Source organism: Haliotis asinina, chromosome 13 (assembly GCF_037392515.1).
Source record: "Haliotis asinina isolate JCU_RB_2024 chromosome 13, JCU_Hal_asi_v2, whole genome shotgun sequence".
In the NCBI taxonomy this organism is placed as follows: Eukaryota; Metazoa; Mollusca; class Gastropoda; order Lepetellida; family Haliotidae; genus Haliotis; species Haliotis asinina.
Genome location: NC_090292.1, coordinates 29,261,546 through 29,283,658, shown reverse-complemented (window position 1 = coordinate 29,283,658; position 22,113 = coordinate 29,261,546). Strand labels below are relative to the sequence as shown.

The 22,113-nt window shown below is 38.8% G+C and overlaps 1 protein-coding gene across 3 annotated transcripts in view; it reads left to right on the top strand.

Moving 5' to 3' along the window:
* Positions 1–1,997: 1,997 nt before the first annotated feature.
* LOC137259887 (mothers against decapentaplegic homolog 3-like) overlaps positions 1,998–22,113 on the top strand; it is an 85,895-nt gene continuing 65,779 nt past the window's right edge. For all 3 annotated transcript variants that reach the window (XR_010954714.1, XM_067797527.1, XM_067797526.1), the window contains exon 1: positions 1,998–2,351. Coding sequence is in view for 2 of the 3 variants with exons in the window: in XM_067797527.1 (XP_067653628.1) it covers positions 2,149–2,351 (203 nt within the window). In the remaining variant the exon portion in view is untranslated. The remainder of the gene's footprint in view (positions 2,352–22,113) is intronic.

Sequence of the window (22,113 nt, the reverse complement as noted above, 5' to 3'; positions counted from 1 at the left end):
GCTACGATTAGATCCAATATCCGTGATCTGATGCAGAAGAGGTGGGACACCCAAGTAGGTATAAATAAATTACATGAAATAAAACCGTATACTGGTTACACCTACTTGGGTTGTCAGTCTAGATTTGAAGAGGTTATTTTACGGCGATGTCGTATTGGCCATACACGATATACTCATGCATACCTATTGAAAGGTGAGGATCCTCCGTTCTGCATCCCTTGTGATGAAATAATCACGGTCTAGCATGTCTTGCTTGACTGTATCGAATATTCCATCACAAGGGATAACTATTGTAAATCAAGAACTATGAAGGTCCTTTTTAGTAACGCAAGTTCTCATTTAATTATTGCTTTTTAAAAAGAATTAGATTTGTTGAGTGACTTGTAAATAAATAAGTATTTTGTGATTGGAAGTTAAATCAGTAACTGAGATTGTTAGTGGCTGTATCCTCGAGGGGGGTTGAAGTACCGTAAAATTATTGTCCTCCTGAGAGGGTACGTAAGGCCCGAAACATTTGAAGGCAAATTTAATCTTCCTTCTTTTTAGCCGTAGTATTTCTGTCATTTTAATTTTTGGCTAATCTTGCATACAGTCGCTAGCAGCTGAGGGGATGGTGTAAATCCAGCTGGGGACCATGCAGGAAGCAAAAACACTGTAAGTCCCCATGGCCTCTAGTATGGTGACCTACCTTCAGTTGTTGGTGATCTTTAGCCTGTTTTTATATTGTATTTTCTGAATAGTGATATTAATTTTAACTTTCCATGCTAGTTTTAATTCAGATTGTGATATTCTAGTTGTTTTACTGTCCTTCGTTGACAGGTTTTACAATATCCATGTATTCCTTTTCATTTGTTAAATGTTCTCGTCACGATATGGCTGAAATATTGCCGATGTGACGTTAAATATTAACTCACTCACTCACTCACTCACTCACTCAAATGTTTAGTCTATAAAACAAATACAACAAAACGGGGAAATAAAGGTAATCTTTTATTATTAACAAATAAATCATATTTGATAAAATATAGCGATCGACGTTCTAATTGATTATCACGATTAATCACAGACTGTCGCCATTTACCTGAAACAGAGTTAAGTGCGGCGTTTAGCAACAACAAGCAGTGTCTTACTCTTGTGAACACGCAGAAAAATAATTGGTACAAATATAATATTCAGTAAACCCCAATGGAAATTGATAGTTCTTTGTGTAACTATGTCCAAAAACAGAATAAATTGTACGACATTTATGAGTAAAATACAACCTCCTCCCTTTGGACACTTTACAACAATTTGGAACGGCTCACCGTGCGATAAATAGCATACACCATGTCTGAGACGAACATGACGCATCACAGAAATATTTGAAATGATATGTATGGGTACATTCTTGAGAAAATTGATAATTCTTAAAGTAGAAAGCGTCACAGTATAGTTTAGTTACTATCATGGTGCAACGCTGACGCTCAATACATTACGTAGCCTCCTTTAATTAAGATTCTGTATATTCTTAACTGGACAGGTTAACAGATCTAGTGCCGTGACCTCAAGTCCGCACTGGGTTAAAGGTTGCGTTCATCAACTGACGGTCACTGAACTTACTACACTTATAGCCTTCGTTAATGTTGAATCCTAATGGCTGTCCTTTACATCGAAAGGGTTTGCGATTTGCTTGGATCGAGTTGAACCATTGTCATAAAAGTACACACCATTTAATTCTTTGTTTAGAACGTTCCTTTCAGCGCTGCACTTCTATGCACAATACGGACTGGTCCCTATATTTTGATGCTTCTCGCAAGGCCGAATTACATAACCATCGCGTAGTAATATATTCAATGTAAACATTGCAAATAGTCCTGTCACAAACGCATACCGCATTGCCTAGATGTTCAGTCATATTAAGAATTATATTTATGGTGTGAAAAGCTGAAGTGTTACAACACTACGAATGAAACCTGGGCCTATATTTGTGCGCGGAGGAGCAGCTTAGAGGGAAGTCGGTCTTCAGATCACAATATGGCCTCTCCGAAGGCAAACTTTTGTTATTCGCCTGATAACGTTTAATCGCCGTTATCATCCGAGTGCTAAGAATCTACGTGTACGATACATAAGACAAGTTAGAAGCCGTGTCGAGTGAGTCGTGCAGAAACAATGACGACCCTGTCGCCGTTCACGCCGCCGATTGTGAAGAGTCTATTGGCGTGGAAGAAGGGTGAACACGATCGAGACGACAAATGGTCCGAAAAGGCTGTGAAAAGTTTAGTTAAAAAGTTGAAAAAGACAGGCGGAATAGACGAGCTGAAGAAAGCCCTGTCGACACAAGATCCCAACACGAAGTGTATCACGATCCCAAGGTAAGACGTGAGCATGACGATGACGAGACGAGGATGCCCTGAAGTGATGCCGAGTTGTTTACTCTCACCCCTCACAGGGAGGTGCATGGTGCTTGGCAGCTTTTATGGCCACCCCGCCCCTTTTTTGACAACAGCCCTTAGAGAGCATACCACTAATTGATGACTGCTATGGAACCTGAAGAATAGTATCGTAAAATGTCTTAAGTTCAACCTCTTGGAGGTTTGAATCCCTGACATCAAAACAGGGTTAGGAATATCTGTTATTCATGATTGTCATGCATTCTTCAGATGACTGAATGTGGAATTCATTATGTGATATTTCAGTGGTACTGTACATCATGGCAGGTACTAAAGAGACACTGCGCTCATTTTCTATTGTGTGGAATTGGAATCAGATATTAGCTGTCATTTATATAAGGAACTATAACGCCGATGACAGTTTCGTGGTTCAGTTTTAGGTGATGATGATAATGATGATGATAATGATATATATAGCAATATGGCGCCAGTGATACTTTAATGGTTCAGTTTTACGTGGTGATGATGATAATGATGGTGATTATGATTTACATAGGGATATAGCATGGATGACAGTTTGAAGGTTCAGTTTTACGTGGTGATGATGATAATGATGGTGATTATGATTTACATAGGGATATAGCATGGATGACAGTTTGAAGGTTCAGTTTTACGTGGTGATGATGATAATGATGGTGATTATGATTTACATAGGAATTTAGTGCCAACCACAGTTTGAAGGTTCAGTTTTAAGTTGTGATGTTTGTGATGATTATTATGATGATGATTGTAGCGCCAATGACAGTTTGAGGCATCAGAATTTAACGCTGATGACAGTTTGAGACCTTGTTCTAGATGTTGATGATTTATAGGAGAATATAGGCCACATGACAGTTTGTTGCGTCAGTGTTACATGGCGATGATAATGATGATTATGATTAGTAATGATGTTAATAATAATAATACTTTCAGATCATTCTAAGGTGTTTAGAGTGATATACACAGGAATGTAGAGCTATTTACAGTTTGAGGCCTTATTTATTCATCATCATGATAATTTTGATGTTGATTTACAGGGGCAATAAGGGCACATCAGTTTTTCAGTAAGTGAGATTACTATTACGTCACACTCAGCATTATTCCAGCTATATGGTGGCGGTCTGTAAATAATCAGTCTTAAACCAGAGGCAGTTTAGGGTACAGTGCTATAGAAGGGGTTTGTCGGAAGGGAAGGTAAAGTGTTTCAGGAACTGCAAATAGTCTGAATGTTCTGAATTTTTCACTTTGAGAATGTAGAAGCCTGAAATTTTACTTTATTCCATGTTGTTATGTTGTACATCAGACATAATTTCCTAATACTGTGTAACTTTGATGGCATTTGTACAGGGCGATTGCAGCACAAAATTGATAGTAGCTCCCAAACCTTAATGGCACCAAGATGGATTTTGCCTTTTAAGCAAGGTGCTGCCTCAGGGAAAAGAGTAGCTTCCCCTTGATTACGTCAAATTACTAATATATTTATTTTTGTTCTTGCTAAAATTACCTAAAATATTATATGATGGCTACTGACTTAGTTACAGTTGTGTCTGAAAGGTGTGCTATTGGTAGAACTACTTGTTTGTCATTGTCGACTGACTACTCACTGATCTGCGGAAAAGTGTATTAATGTGACTATTCCAAGAATACCGTGGAAGTTGTCAAAACCGGCATCTGTCCAATCCAGGAAGTTGTCAACACCAGTATAAAGTCCTAGTCCCATCCATGGCTTGTACATTTATCATCAGCTCTAAAATCCTGCATGCTGTCTACACCAGACTTTCTTCAGTCCTGATGAATGCCGGTTTAGACAGCTTCCACTGTACTTGAAAGGCTTAGGCACAGTTTGGGAGAGGTGAGAATGTCATTATATAATTACTTGATATCCAGTTTTAAGTTGGTACACGGCATATGAAGAATAACTGTTTTTGATATGCTAAAACTGTTAAAAGTCTTTCAAGTACGGTGCGCCCTCAGTCTGGAATGCTCTTCCAAATGGAATGCTCTCCGCAATTCCCCTTCTCTAAGTTCATTCAAGACTGGTTTAAAAACATTCTTATTTAAACATGCCACAAAAGGCGACTATGCTTATCGCAAGAGGCGACTAACGGGATCAGGTGGTCAGGCTTGCTGACTTGGTTGACATATGTCATCGGTTCCCAATTGTGATCATGTTGTTGATCACTGGATTGTCTAGTCTAGACTCAATTATTTACAGACCGCCACCATGTAGCTGTAATATTTCTGAGTGCAGCGTAAAACTAAACTCACTCACACTCTTTATTTAAACAGGCTTTCCCTTAATGTGTACTTTTCCATCCAATTTTTGTGAGAGAAATGCGCAAAGTGTCCTTTCGGAGATTAGTGCTAAATAAATGCTATCCATTATTGTTATCATTAAACATGGTAAATAATTAGAATATGTTGCTGTTATATCACATTTACCATAAGGGAAAAAGGGTCCTTAACTCTTTGTCATATGTTATTTATGATAGCCCCCCTCTTTTGAGCAAGAAAGATTAACTTAGGCCTTTTCCTTCTTATTCTAGAGACAAGATTACTGGTGGATCTGTAAAACAAAAAATAAAATTGGTTGGGCCTAAATTTATAAAGATGGTGTTAAACATGTCTTTGTTTATGATAACAGCCATCATTGAAACTAATGTTAAGGTTTTGATCTTGTTAAATCTCACCTCACTTCACTGGTCACTTCACTTGATCACACCTTCAGTTTATCTTCGTCATAAGAACTCAGAGACACCTTTCCATGCAATATTCTCCATGGCAACGAACCTGCAAATATGACACAAAGATGACTGTTGTTTGTTCGGCAATTCGATTGTAATGACCAAATTTTTTTTAGTATCATAGCAATAAATAACAACTATGGTATGGCATAATAATAATAGTAATAAGAGTATTTATTTTGCACTGACAAGTACAGGGATGTATATATGCTGAATATATCTGAATATACACGAAACTGGAATCAAGATTTTCAAGGAAACTGTACACCAAAGTGCAAGGATAAACACATAATATTATTCACACATAGTTTTAAGATTTAGTGGCACAGGAAAGTATCTGATGTACCGAAAGCAAGAGAAACAAAAGTTATAACAGAATCCGAGGTATTTTTATTATTTAAAAAAAATCTAAATGTTTGTTGCTTCACTTCATGCAAGAAATAATAAAAAATGAAAAATAATAATAAATAAAACAAGAAAGAGCCCTGAAATAATATTAACATAATGAAGAAGAAAATGTTCCTTGTCTATTATTTTGATGCATATCTTGAGGGTAACATGGTCTGATGTACCATCTTGGTGGCAGTGTGATCCAAGTCGTCAGGCGAGTAAGATGGTACATCAGACCGTATTTCCAGTGAGACGCATACAACATATTTATCTTACTGCCATGTTAAAAGTACAAAATATCATTTTAGTTCATTTGGAATATCGTTACCAACTATATGACATGTAAACAAAATGGCATCTGCCTCTTGGCTGGATTTTTAAAATCAGTGAACATATTTTGACAAGCATAAAACTGCTGTAAGAATGGTTAAATATGTTTACATTGAGTGTGCAAATGATTCAATATATAAAATAATTTAAATAAGGCTATGTCTACAAAAACAGCTCATCCAACGTTTTTTGAACTCAAGGCACTGCATGCATCATATTATGACGTCATACCATTGTTAGCAACACAACTTCACGGCAGTTAGTTTGGTGTCTACCGTGGCAATATTTTTTCGACGTGTCACCATCCTCAGAGGGTTGACACGGAGACTTGTTAAAGCATCATTGACCAGTGAAATTGAAGTATTTTACATGAAGGTAAGATAAATCATTGTGTGGACATTTGTTTCAAATTTTGATACCATTGCACTCAAGTAACTAGTATTTCCAAGAATTATCTCCCTTAGACCACATCACTTTTCTCTCTCTTGTGCAATAAATATCTAATCTAGTGCCTGATGAAATCTGCAATGAGGAGTTATCTCCCTTTCATTATGTCTCTCAAGCTCACAACCTGAAAGTTGAAAAGCATTGGTGTTGTGTATGGCATGATTTTCATAATCTCATCTTTTTTAGTTAATATTTTCTGTCAGTTGTAATTTTTAGAGTTTTGATTAATTTTGACATTTCTTGTTCCTTTTTTACTAAAAGTTATTCATAGCAGTTTGGGGAATGGAATGACACTGTAAAATAATGCTGAAGAAATCATATATATATCATAGAGATTAATGACAGTTTAAATTGAGATCATTTGGTGAACCATATTAATGATTAATGAAGAATCGAAATATCAAATAAATCATTAGTCGGTTTACATGTAAAAGTCAAGTAGTTTTAAGCTTTCATCAACAAGTGTTGATTTATTTCAAGTATTTTCAATTCAATGATGCAAGTGTTAGATTCTGCCTTGATTGCAAAATCTACAGCTGTCCAGCTTTGGTACAGAAAGATTAGTGATAGCAATATGACGGTGAGGATGTGTACACTGATGATGTCACAATGGCCTCCAAAGCATTGTGACGTAATTTTATCGTAGTGATATTACCTGAGAGTTGTCACTCTATCTCACCTTAGTGATATGGACAGTGGAAGTTTGTTTTGGGCTATACAGTGAAACCTGTCAACACTGCCACCTGTCTAATCCAGCACACTGTTAAAACAGTGGTAAAGTTTGACGGTATTATGATTATTAAAACATGGCTTAACCCGGTACCTGTCCATATTCTACCATGACTCAAGGAAATACTGGATTCTGATTGGTTGTTCAGAAAAACCAGACTTCATCAATTCTGGATTGACGCTCATCTGATTTTATGCCGTTTCACCGTGCATTAACAAATGTTATTGTGAGAACTACTTCTGTTTGACCACAATGATGGTAGGTCATAATAACAACAACTCAATGGATTTTGACGCGGACTCCAGAATTTTCCACATATGCAATTCAAAATTTTTGGATTGAAAATGCGTCTGAATTCATTTCATTTCACTATGCATGTAAATACAACATTGCCGCACTACCTCAGCTTCACCAATATTGTGACTCACTGACTGTTATGAACACAACAGACGAGATGGAAATGCTGATCAAACATTTATTAAAATTACAAAAAATACAGTCATATGATTTTTCCTCCACAATTATCTGGGAATTTCACTATCATATTACACTCTATTCATATTCTGGCATGACTTTCTGGTCCAACAAGCAATTGTAATTAACACTGTCTAAACTGGCATTGATAGGAGTAGTCCAAACAAGGAGCCATAATTCAATGCACTAATTAATCGTCTTGTTAGATAACCAGGAACTGATTGCATAGTGAATCAAATGCTCAAAGGATTACCATGGTCATGTTATTCTACCCCAGGACCTTCATGGGTGCAGTGTCTGAATAATTGGATTATGATAACTTCCCATAGCCTAGTGGACGAGCTTAACCTTGATCCTTATCAGTCACAGTTGACAGTTGTAACTAAGGGAAAATATTTTGATTGCTCCAGTATCTTTTAAATTGTCTACTGAAACTGGTCTTAAACTTTCAACTGCTTAACTTTGAATCGTGGGGCTGAATTGGGTAAAGGGACATAACTCTTGGTGCCTTGCAGTTTTACAGCTGGCAGAATTTTATTATTTGAAACTTCACACAGTAGTCTTTCATGTACGTATTTTTATATTCCTGTCAATATTTCATCTGGATGTAGATGTTCCAAAGTTGAAATCAGAAGTTATAACACAGAAGGCTCTGTTTCTGAAACGTCAAGAGATGTGAAATTGTTAAAGCAAAGAATATCAGTTATATAGTGATTTCAATTTTTTTTTGTTTATTTCTACTTTCAAATGCCTTGATTGATACATATTCCTTATAGGTCAAGTCGTAAAATTTCTTCCCATGTTTTGAGTGAGTTCAAATAACCTGAAAACAATTTCATGGAATACAGTTAAGGTTGTATCAGTGAAAGGTTGGTAAGTGTGTGATGCTCATTTATGATGAGGTAGCCTAGTGGTTAAAGCATTGGCTCATCATGCTTAAGACTCAGGTTCAATTCCCCTCATGGGTACCGCCATGATCCTGCTGGAATATTGCTAAAAGTGGTGTTAAACTAAACTCACTCATTCTATAACTAGACATGGTTGAGTTCAGTTTAGTTAGATATGAACATAACTGTACAAAAATATTCTTGCTGAGATAATCACATGCCATTGAATCCATTGCAGTATATGTATATTTGAGCAGTTTTCTGATTTCTGGTGACCCGTGAAGGTCCCGGGGTAGAATAGGCCTTGTTGTAAGAGGTGACTAATGGGATAGGGTGATCAATGTGTGTTTAGTGTGTACGTTGCTTCTAAAAAATATGTACAAAAACAATTGTGACCTACCTGCCCTAAATTTTAAAGAGGTGTGATAAGAACCACTACATTTTTTATTATCTCCCTGGCATGAAATGCGGGGGTATATAGTCGACGCCTTGTCTGTCCGTCCGTCCGTAATCATTTTATTTCCGGAGCCTAACTCAGAAACTGTTCAATATTTTTAGACCAAACTTGATATATATAATAATCTCAACCTGTAGTGGTGCCTTTTGCTATTTACACAGGTTTGGCCTGTTTATTTTTTTTTTGTTTTTCCATGGAATAAGTTGGTGTTAATGTAATGGTGAGGTGGGCTTCTTTTCCGGAGCAGAACTCAAAAAAAAATACTCAATATATTTCTGCTTAACTTGGTAGATACGTGTGGCAGACCCCAGAGTGGTGCCTTTTGGTATTTACATGTTTTTGTGGTTTATTATTTTCTCGGTTTCCATGGAAATGTTTCAGACTTGGTCTCAAAAGTGAGAGCTGTGTTTCGTTTCCGGAGCAGAACTCAAAAAACGTTCAATATTTTTCTGCAAAACTTGTTACATACATCATTCAGAACCTAAAGTGGTGCCTTTTGGTACTTACAGGTTTTTGTGGTATATTATTTTTTCGGTTTCAATGGAAACGTTTCGGACTTAGTCTCAAAATGGAGGGATGGGCTTCGTTTCTGGAGCAGGAATCAAAATCCATTCTTTATTTTTCTGCAAAACTTGGTAGATATACCTTTTGCTAGTTACAGGTTTTTGTGATTTCTTAGTTTGTTGATTTCCATGGAAACAATTCATGTGGCAGACCCCAACGGTGGTGCCTTTTGCTATTTACAGGTTTTTGTGATTTATCATTTTCTGTTTTTCCATGGAAACGTTTCGGACTTACTTTCAAAATGGAGGGATGGGCTTCGCTTCGGAGCACAACAAGAAAACTATTTGATATCTTTTGACAGATCTTGGTAGATATATGAGACGGATCTTGAAGTGGTACCTTTTGCTGTTTACAGATATATGGCATTTATGTTTTTCATGACTTCCATGGACATGATTCAAACTTAATCTAAGAAAACATCAAGTAACTGTCAGATGATTTGTCATTTCAAATATGTGGGGGCTGGGGGGATATGTCATCTTCTGATGACTCTTGTTTTATTTGGACTTAAATTTAAGACCTTTGTTCAACACACCTAAGACCTGAGTTAAAATCTGGTACAGAGTATAGGAATCCCATGATACTGCTAGAATATTGCTAAAAGCAGTGTAAAACCAAACTCACTTACATGCATGTACTTCAGATACGATTGCATTTGGTTTATGATAAGAGTGAGTGAGTATGGTTTTGTGCCGCTTTAAGTGAAGGGATTTCACACACTGTGCCCATGAAGAGAATCAAACTGGGGTCCTTGGTGTGATTAGCAAACGCTTTACTCACTATGCTATCCCTCTGCTGCAAACAACTTGAGAAAATCTGGAAGACACAGAAAGAAACTGGCAATCAGCCGGTTGTCATGGCTCTCATCTATGTTTTACAATGACCCAATATCTTTATGAAAACACTCATATATAATGTATTTGACCATAGTCATCAGACAAAAAAGAAAATGTTACTAGGGTTGCATTCACAATGCGTGTAATTTGATTTGATATTTAATCCTTCTTAGGTAATGAAAATACAGACAATGTTCTGTTGGAGCAGGTAATTGCCTCTTTAAAAAGAAAATACAGAAGTTTCCTGAAAAGGTGATAGTAAAAATATTACTAGCAGCCCATTTTCATGAAAATACCATTTATGTATATACATATGTACACATATAATGTCAACACATACATGCTGCAAATATGGTATTCGATAGTGTTTTCTTTGAAACTACAATCAGCCATATTCAAGCCTTGTTGGTAACAGCCTTGTTGGTAACATACATGCTTCAAGTATAGTATTTGATAGTGTTTTCTTTAAAACTATAATCAGCAATATTCAAGCCTTGTTGGTAAGAGCCTTGTTGGTAACATACATGCTGCAAATGTAGTATTCGATAGTGTTTTCTTTAAAACTATAATCAGCAATATTCAAGCCTTGTTGGTAAGAGCCTTGTTGGTAACATACATGCTGCAAATGTAGTATTCGATAGTGTTTTCTTTAAAACTATAATCAGCAATATTCAAGCCTTGTTGGTAAGAGCCTTGTTGGTAACATACATGCTTCAAGTATAGTATTTGATAGTGTTTTCTTTAAAACTATAATCAGCCATATTCAAGCCTTGTTGGTAAGAGCCTTGTTGGTAACATACATGCTTCAAGTATAGTATTCGATAGTGTTTTCTTTAAAACTATAATTAGCAATATTCAAGCATTGTTGGTAAGAGCCTTGTTGGTAATATACATGCTTCAAGTATAGTATTCGATAGTGTTTTCTTTAAAACTATAATCAGCAATATTCAAGCCTTGTTGGTAACAGCCTTGTTGGTAACATACATGCTTCAAGTATAGTATTTGATAGTGTTTTCTTTAAAACTATAATCAGCAATATTCAAGCCTTGTTGGTAACAGCCTTGTTGGTAACATACATGCTTCAAGTATAGTATTTGATAGTGTTTTCTTTAAAACTATAATCAGCAATATTCAAGCCTTGTTGGTAACAGCCTTGTTGGTAACATACATGCTTCAAGTATAGTATTTGATAGTGTTTTCTTTAAAACTATAATCAGCAATATTCAAGCCTTGTTGGTAAGAGCCTTGTTGGTAACATACATGCTTCAAGTATAGTATTTCATAGTGTTTTCTTTAAAACTATAATCAGCAATGTTTAAGCTTTGTTGGTAACAGGGGCATTTGGCTTCAGTTACAGAATAGGCTTGTCATGCTGAAGACCTGGGTACGATTCTCCACATGGGTACAATACGTATAGGAGAAAACACGCCTATATAGTATAAGGGTAACGCTGTTTTTCAGGGCATTATCATTTGCAGAAGCCTGAGGTCTTTCATTAACTGCCCGACGAAGGAGGGCAGTTGAAAAGACCGAGGGCTTCTGCAAATGATAATGCCCTGAAAAATAGCGTTACCGTTATTATAGCTAAAATGAATAGAATTTTTTATAAAAGAAAAATAAAACAGCGGCATCGGTTTAGAAGCATTTACTGCCAACAACAAAACGACGGAGGTCACTGACACACATTTTACAAATATAGTCACGTCATAGAACAACAGAGATGACGTCACTATTGAAAGTGACGACATTCGACCTTGACCTTTGCTCATACTACCAGCCGCCATTGTTTTCAGTGATCAACAACGTTAGACTTCAAGTCGATATTTTCATTGCTGTATGTTGTCATTTATGGCACAATCGTTATGGATGGCACAAGCAGGGCTTGATAATGGCCCGTCGTCAAGCATTTTGCGGGCGTTATCAAGTTACAGTGGACCGCTCATTTCTGATAACGTGCTGTCGTTTTCATGATAATTCTGTCCATTTTAGCTATAATATTTGATAGTGTTTTCTTTAAAACTATAATCAGCAATATTCAAGCCTTGTTGGTGACAGGGGCATTTGGCTTCAGTTACAGAATAGGCTTGTCATGCTGAAGACCTGGGTACGATTCTCCACAAAACGTATAGGAGAAAACACGCCTCTGAGGTTTTGGTAGACAATGTAAAACTGGAGGGGGTGTGGGGAAATCACAGTAACTCTTAAGTACACAATTTAACCCCTCCACCTTCGTGGGCCCGGTGGCCTTGCGGTAGAGCATCTGCCTTCGGATGAGAAAATTGCAGTTCCAATTCCACTTCGGAAAACCTTTATGGCCAATATGGGTTGCTGAAGGCCTATCCTACCCAGGGACCTTCACGGGTTAAATTGTTATGACATGCTATGTACTTCCATTGTTTAATTCTCCTAAGGGATCATCAGCCAGACCCCAACCATTGTCTGTTTCACCTGTCCAGGTTTTGGTTTTGAGATGACCCCTCCTATCTTTTTCGGGTAGAGTGCAGTTTCCGGGCGCACTACCCGGGGACTGCTGAGCTCTTGCTAATGAGTGCGCTGCTGTATCCTTAGCCCTTGGGCACCCCCCTTCTAGATCCCTAGCCCTTGGGCACCCCGTTCCTAGATCCTTAGCTCTTGGGCACCCCCTTTCTAGATCCTTAGCCCTTGGGCACCCCATTCCTAGATCCTTAGCCCTTGGGCACCCCCTTTCTAGATCCTTAGCTCTTGGGCACCCCCCCTTCTAGATCCTTAGCTCTTGGGCACCCCTCTTCTAGATCCTTAACCGTTGGGCACCCCCCTTCTAGATCCTTAGCCGTTGGGCACCCCACTTCTGGATCCTTAGCCCTTAGGCACCCCCCTTCTAGATCCTTATCCGTTGGGCACCCCCTTTCTAGATCCTTAGCTCTTGGGCACCCCCCCTTCTAGATCCTTAGCTCTTGGGCACCCCCCTTCTAGATCCTTAACCGTTGGGCACCCCCCTTCTAGATCCTTAGCCGTTGGGCACCCCACTTCTGGATCCTTAGCCCTTAGGCACCCCCCTTCTAGATCCTTATCCATTGGGCACCCCCTTTCTAGATCCTTAGCCCTTGGGCACCACCCTTCTAGATCCTTAGCCGTTGGGCATCCCACTTCTGGATCCTTAGCCCTTAGGCACCCCCCTTCTAGATCCTTATCCGTTGGGCACCCCCCTTCAAGATCCTTAGCCCTTGGGCACCCCACTTCTGGATACTTAGCCCTTGGGCACCCCACTTCTGGATCCTTAGCCCTTGGGCACCCCACTTCTGGATCCTTAGCCCTTGGGCACCACCCTTCTAGATCCTTAGGGTTAGTGAGTTAAGGTTAGGGTTGGCTTACCTTTGGTGCGAGTATATCCATAAAAAAAAAATCAGAAAAAGTGTGCCCGGTAAAGTGCACTACTCCCTCTTTTTCCTTTCATAGCAATAGTGAGACTCCATGGTAGCTACGGCCTTTATAGTTACAGGAATTATTTTTTATGAACTATCACCTATACTGAAGCTAAGTCTAATTTCAAATTTCTAATTTCAAATTGGCGTATAAAAAGTGTCCTTTGTCCTTTATGCTAATTTGCATAAAGCCATGAATTTGTCGCTTTGCTCATTTCTGCACTAATCTCTCAGTAAATTCACGAAGCCAGGAGATAGGCCAGAGTTTGTTTAACAGATATTTCACACGTTCACATATCAACTACATACATTGTAGAGATAAAATGTGAAAAAAAACAACACATCAAACGTCACTTGAGTCTTTTTATTTTAAGAAACAAAAAAAATTTGAAGATCTTTATCCAAACTCTGAGGCAATTTTATCATGACAACTAAGTCTGTGTACTCATATTTTGTCTGATTGAAACTGCTAACATCATGGAAACTAATATGTTGTCAGGGGAACAATTGCCATATTTATTTCAGTGAGGTCAAGATGACCTAAGTACAGTGTCATGAACAGACTGAAAGAATTTCTGTGGTGTCAGCATTACCCGACCATGATAATTATTTTTCTGGCTGTGCACTTGTACAAACCCAAATGAAATCTTTTAATATATATTTTATACACTCACTCACTCACTCACCCAGACCCGCTTTTTCTCACTCCCTCACTCACTCACCCTGACTTGCTTATTCTCACTCACTCACTCACCCAGACCGGCTTTTTCTCACTGGCTCACTCACTCACCCAGACCCGCTTATTCTCACTCACTCACCTAGACCCGCTTATTCGCACTCACTCACTCACCCAGACCCGCTTATTCTCACTGGCTCACTCACTCACCCAGACCCGCTTATTCGGACTCACTCACTCACCCAGACCTGCTTTTTCTCACTGGCTCACTCACTCACCCAGACCAGCTTATTCTCACTGACTCACCCAGACCCGCTTATTCGCACTCAATCACTCACTCACTCACCCAGACCTGCTTATTCTCACTGGCTCCCTCAATCACCCAGACCCACTTACTCTCACTCACTCACCCAAACCCACTTATTCTCACTTACTCGCTCACCTACTCACCCAGACCCCCTTATTTTCACTCGCTCACCCAGACCCGCTTATTCTCACTCGCTCACTCACCTACTCATCCAGACCTGCTTATTTTCACTCACTCACCCAGACCCACTTATTCTCACTCACTCACCCAGACCTGCTTATTCTCACTCACTGGCTTACTCACTCACGAATACCAGCTTATTTTCACTCGCTCACCCAGACCCGCTTATTCTCACTCGCTCACTCACCTACTCATCCAGACCTGCTTATTTTCACTCACTCACCCAGACCCACTTATTCTCACTCACTCACCCAGACCCGCTTATTCTCACTCACTGGCTTACTCACTCACGAATACCAGCTTATTCTCACTCGCTCACCCAGACCTGCTTATTCTCACTCACTTGCTCACTCACCCAGACCTGCTTATTCTCACTCACTGACTCACTCAGGCCTGGTAACCAGATCTCTCTATAAGATTTAGCACATGTGGGTACTTTACCCATTGTATTTATTTGAAATGGGTTTTACACATGTTGAGTGGGTATTTTATTTTCTGTACCCACTGTTTTCAAATATGTGGGTGTTTCAGTGATTTTACACGCCTAAATATATATCATATCAACTTACATGTAATGGAAATGATTTCATAAAAAAATCACTCAACATCCTCAACATCTCCAGGGTATAAGTTCCAATAAGTCTCCACTGTACCCTGGACGCATCTACGGCTCTGCCCGATAAATTTATTACCTCCCTTTGCTGGCTCCGCCTTCTCACAGTAGCCAATCAGCTAGGCCACCGTTATAACTGATCTTGCCAGTGTCAACAAAGGTAGCAGTCGCAACTGCAAAGGTTTGCTCGCAGTGCGTCCCAGATTTTAGGGAAATCATACAAACAAATTGACAGGTCCGAAACTTTAAAACAACATATGCAAGAACGCCTTCTAACTCTTCCAGAGAACCTCTGCATGGTTTCTGTTGCCAAGTATAATCGGTTAGATAATTCAAAAAACGAAAGTGAGTTGTGATTGGTTCGCTCAACTTCCCAGCATAGACACCTGACTGGATCAAAAGACAGTCAAGGAAGGTAATGAATTTATCGGGCAGAGCCGTGGATGCGTCCAGGGTATAGTGGAGACTTATCGGAGCATATACCCTGGAGATATCGAAGACAGTACAACACTAGTTCTATGATAACAGTACAACTTGATAGCAGTCAATCCCTTTCATTACGCAAACTGTTTTTATCCCCCTCTGCGCGTGGCGTATGCGCAGGATATAGTATAAGACTCTCTGTGTCCATGTGTCTGTACGAATTGGAATATCTTAAGAACCGTTGACTAGATTCTTTTCATATTTAGTACCAAGGCTCAACACATTATAAGACAGGTCCCAGTCAGACTTGGTGACCATGACCTTCATGTCAAAGTCACAACGGGACTTTAACATTTTAGCTTTGTCAGCGAGATATCTCAAGAACTGTTCATTGCATTTTCTGCATATTCAACACCAAACTATATATAGGGAAGCCACAGGCCCAGTTGATTTCAGAGACCTTCACATAATTTTCAAGGTCATGGTGACACTTCAAAGATTTTGGCCTGTTATGGTGCATGTTAAGCTTGTCAACAAGATATCTGAGGAACTGTTCACTGGATTGTCTTCATATTTAGCACAAAGCTTCATCTGGTAAAGGTCCAGGGCCCTGTCAATTTTGGTGACCTTTACGTTATTTTCAAGGTCATATTGGCACTTCAAAACTTTTGTCCTGTCAAGCTGCATCTTAAGCTTGTCAGCTTGATATTTTATTTATTTTTTCAATTTCAATGTTCTTTGAACTTCACTAAATTTTGTTGAATTTCTCTCTGAAGGTAGTGTTATATCGAATGAAGTCTATCCACTTCTCAAAAACTACTTTATGGAATTCATTTATATTACACATGTGCTTTACAGGGAGTCTAAAGGTGTGCATCTCATATTTTGATTTTTGTAATTTATGTAATTTTCCAATTTGCCGTTTGAACTTACATAAATGTTTTTTAATTTCTCTTATAGTATTATAAGGGGAGGTTGACATCATCCACTTCTCCTCAAAAACTACTCCATGGAATTCATTTAGATTACACATGCTTTATAGGGACTTTAAAGGTGTGAATCTCATGTTTTGATTTTGTATTTATTTTTCAAATTTTGATGCCATTTGAACTGACAAAGTTACATAAAGTTTGTTGAATTTCTCTCTGAATATGGTATTATAGGGGATGAAGTCAATCAACTTCTCCACAGAAACTGACCCGTGAAGGTCCCGGGGTAGAGTAGGCCTTCAGCAACCCATGCATGCCATAAAAGGCAACTATGCTTGTCGGAAGAGGCGACTAACGGGATCGGGTGGTCAGACTCGCTGACTTAGTTGCCACATGTCATTGATTCCCATTTGCGCAGTTAGATGGTCATGTTGCTGATCACTGGATTGTCTGATCCAGACTCGATTATTTACAGACTGCTGCCATATGATTGGAATATTGCTGAGTGCGGCGTAAAACTTAACTCACTCACTCACTCCACAAACACTGCTGAAAAAAGTTGATTAAGCTTATACGGGTGTTTCATTAGGTCTCAACAAGTGTGCATGTCATAGTTGCATAGATGTTTATTGAACTTGTTTAGTGGAAATTAATCACCTACAGCAGTAGGGGCATGTGTGTCCCTGGACAGCAAGATTTTTTCTTGTTAAATTTGAATTGATAGGGGATAAGGGGATTATGTCACCTTAGTTACAATGCTTGTTATGAATATATTCACTGTCACTCGCTCACCTAGACCCGCTTACTCTTACTCACTTTCTCATGTTTCTATACAATTTCAAGTTAAAATTTTGAACACATTAAAAACACATTATTAAAACACATTTCGTATTGCTCATTCTTTCAACAACACAGGATGATTGTCTCATGACACCTGTCAGCACATCATAGCAGGCAGTGGTGTAATCTAGTGGTTAAAGCATTTGGGCATTTAATTCCCCACATGGGTACAAAATGTGGCATCTAATTTCGGTCTCACAAAACCATGGTGGTGCTGGAATGTTGCTAAAAGGAGCTTAAAACTATTCTTATGCATTCAGCATATTTTCAGGTAACCTGTCACCTATAAAAAAACCCCTAAACCTCTATTAAATGTTTTTTGCCACTTTGTGGTTGTTATTTGTTGCAATTACTCCAAACTAAAACGAAAATAAAGTCAGTGCTAGTGGTTTGTTGATCAGCTAACCCATGAAGGTCTGACCCTTGAAGATCTAGGTAGAAGTGATCTTCAGTAGCCCGTCCTTGTCTCTATTTGTAAAGGTCCACAGTAACTCATCCTTGTCTCTACCTGTGAAGGTCCACAGTAACCCATCCTTGTCTCTACCTGTAAAGGTTCACAGTATCCCATTCTTGTCTCTGCCTGTGAAGATTTTGGTTAGAACTGATCTTCAGTTGCCCATCCGTGTCTCTACCTGTGAAGATTTGGGTTAGAACTGATCTTCAGTTGCCCATTCTTGTCTCTACCTGTGAAGATTTGGATTAGAATTGATCTTCAGTTGCCCATCCCTGTCTCTACTTGTAAAGGTCCACAGTAACCCATCCTTGTCTGTACCTGTAAAGGTCCACAGTAACTCATCCTTGTCTCTACCTGTGAAGGTCCACAGTAACCCATCCTTGTCTCTACCTGTGAAGGTCCACAGTAACCCATCCTTGTCTCTACCTGTAAAGGTTCACAGTATCCCATCCTTGTCTCTGCCTGTGAAGATTTTGGTTAGAACCGATCTTCAGTTGCCCATCCGTGTCTCTACCTGTGAAGATTTGGATTAGAACTGATCTTCAGTTGCCCATTCTTGTCTCTACCTGTGAAGATTTGGATTAGAATTGATCTTCAGTTGCCCATCCCTGTCTCTACTTGTAAAGGTCCACAGTAACCCATCCTTGTCTGTACCTGTAAAGGTCCACAGTAACTCATCCTTGTCTCTACCTGTGAAGGTCCACAGTAACCCATCCTTGTCTCTACCTGTGAAGGTCCACAGTAACCTATCCTTGTCTCTACCTGTAAAGGTTCACAGTATCCCATCCTTGTCTCTGCCTGTGAAGATTTTGGTTAGAACCGATCTTCAGTTGCCCATCCGTGTCTCTACCTGTGAAGATTTGGATTAGAACTGATCTTCAGTTGCCCATTCTTGTCTCTACCTGTGAAGATTTGGATTAGAATTGATCTTCAGTTGCCCATCCCTGTCTCTACTTGTAAAGGTCCACAGTAACCCATCCTTGTCTGTACCTGTAAAGGTCCACAGTAACTCATCCTTGTCTCTACCTGTGAAGGTCCACAGTAACCCATCCTTGTCTCTACCTGTAAAGGTCCACAGTAACCCATCTTTGTCTCTACCTGTGAAGATTCAGGTTAGAACTGATCTTCAGATGCCCATCCTTGTCTCTACCTGTAAAGGTTCACAGTATCCCATCCTTGTCTCTGCCTGTGAAGATTTTGGTTAGAACTGATCTTCAGTTGCCCATCCGTGTCTCTACTTGTGAAGATTTGGGTTAGAACTGATCTTCAGTTGCCCATTCTTGTCTCTACCTGTGAAGATTTGGATTAGAATTGATCTTCAGTTGCCCATCCTTGTCTCTACTTGTAAAGGTCCACAGTAACCCATCCTTGTCTCTACCTGTGAAGATTCAGGTTAGAACTGATCTTCAGTAGCCCATCCTTGTCTCTACCTGTGAAGATTTGGGTTAGAACTGATCTTCAGTAATCCATCTGTTACCTGTGAAGGTCTGGTTTAGAACTGATCTTTAGCAGCCCACCATTGTCTCTACCTGTGAGGGTCCACATTAGAACTGATCTTCAGTAGCCCATACTTGTCTCTACAAGTGAAGATTTTGGTTAGAAATGATCTTCAGTAACCAATGCTTTTGGGAAAAGGCGACCAACAAGATCGGGTGGTCAGGCTCCCTGACTTGGTTGACACATGTCATCATTTTCCACTTGTGAAGATCGATACTCATGCTGTTGATCACTGGGTTGTCTGGTCCAAACTTATCTATTCCCAGAACATTGCTGTATAGCTGGAATATTGTTGAGTATAGTGTAAAACTGAACTCACTGACTCACTGTTGATCAGCAAGATCAGAATAGATCAAAGCTACTTCCCTTTCGTCGACTAGCAGCGTGGAAGAAATGGCCAACTTTGGCATTGTCGGCATTGATTCATTAATTTCTTTTGCATTGATTACATTGATAAAATAAGTTAAAGTTAGCTTGATATACCTGTTGTTTTATCTTATTTTAATATAGCGTGGCAGTCCTATTGCATTAGTGAACCTTGACCGCATCGTCGCCTCTAAACTATTTATCATTAATTTGTATGAAGAAAAGACTGTCATTATCAGCGCAAGTCCTTTTCATGGGAATGCTTTTCAGCAAAATTTCTCAAAAAGCATTAAGTGATAAAAATAATGTGCTGTCGTTTGGCAGATTGGGTAGTCATCGATTTGCTGCTTATCTTTATTGAGTTTAGCTAATCTGTGTGTGAAATGTTGGGACAATTACTTTTTTATTCTCATCAGATGATGATTGGCACGAGTTTAGTGTTTCCCAGATCAGCCATAGAAATGTCTTCATCTTCAGCTCACTATGCGTCTCAGATTAAAGTGTTAGCGTAAACTCTTTAGAGATTTAATGTTCGTTCAGGAAGTATTACTTTTATCCATTCTGGAAATCAACAAATCTCATATGACCATGTGTTAGATCATAAACAGTTGTAATTTGGAAAATGTTTTATTCAAACTGATTGTTTTCAAATTGTGAATAAACCGGTTTATTGACTCACCTGAATTGAAGTTTCATTTTTTCCGTCGTCCAGTTGTCGTTAACATTTTCTTTTTGATATGTCCTATAACTGAAAGGCTTGTTGAGCTGAAACTGTGCATGAGAGATCAGGGTAGCGTGTCTTCAAAATTCCACTTGGGCGAAAAAGAAAACTTAGCCGTGATGGCAGCCATATTGGAAATGTCATTTTCACTGATGATTTAGGCCTGTCTGCATATGTTGTTATGAAATTTGATATGCAGCAGATAGATATTCTACAAAATATCACAAATATTGGGCATTGATATTTGTCGCCACTATAATCTTTGACATTCTTATGCTGTCATTTGTACACTAGCGGTGCTCTCTGGACATTTTCTCTCAAAATATTAATCTCCAAGCAATAGAATTATTGTGAGGCACTATAGTCTCAGTATTATTTCTTACCATTTGCGGTAAGCTGTGTTCTGATTGGTCAATCTCAAATGTTACCTCACCTCCTACTAGGGTTTGTTAGACTCGTGTAGGAGTGTAATGAATAGTACTGAGTTTATTTAGAGTGTGAGGCAATCGTGATACAAATAGCAAAAATTGCATAACTAATATAAATATTTTGTAATGAATATGAAAAAATGGGAGGTTTTTTGTATTTCTTATTACTTTTGTTGAAAATATAGGAAGATAAAATCTTTGACAACTCTTTTTTTTGTTAATCTATTTGTTTTTTTATTGTTGCCAACACAAGCATATAAGATGTGTACATTGCAACCTGTGGGTCCACCAGAGATATAAAACATCAAATATCACTACTGACACCAATACGTTTTGACCAGTGTTTATTTATGAAAACAAGGACTACTGCTAACTTTACTGTCAAATTGAATGTATAAGAATGTTGACTATGATTTTGAATGGCTGCAGTTTTCCATTTTTCATGTCTTGCATTGATAAAAAAAGCATGTGGAAACACTCTGTTTAGGTATTGTACATGAAGTGAGTGAGTTTTACGCCACTTTTAGCAATATTCCAGGGATATCATGGCGGGGGACACCAGAAAATGGGCCTCACACATTGTACCCATGTGGAGAATCGAACCTGGGTCTTTGGCGTGACGAGCGAACGCTTTAACCACTAGGCTACCCTACCGCCCCTATATACATGAAGTGATACAGTGAGGTTAAATGTCACATGCAACGTAAAACACAGCTTTGCAGATTCTAATACATTTCGGTATGCACTACTGAAACAAATCATCAAAAATGCCTATTCAAATAAATAAAAAGCCCCCGAAATCAGAGTTCAAACGATTCAGTAAGTTCCCCCAGCGCTGAAGAAAAAGTGGTTTCAACAGCTATGCTGCGGTGTGCTCACTATGCATGTGCAATGAAAAGGTTCGCAGAACTTTAAACAGTATGCCTGCCTGGAGTATGAGTTGTGTACACAAACAAGTAAATAATCAACTCGTTACATAAAAAACATGTTGATTGTGATAATCAGAGAAAA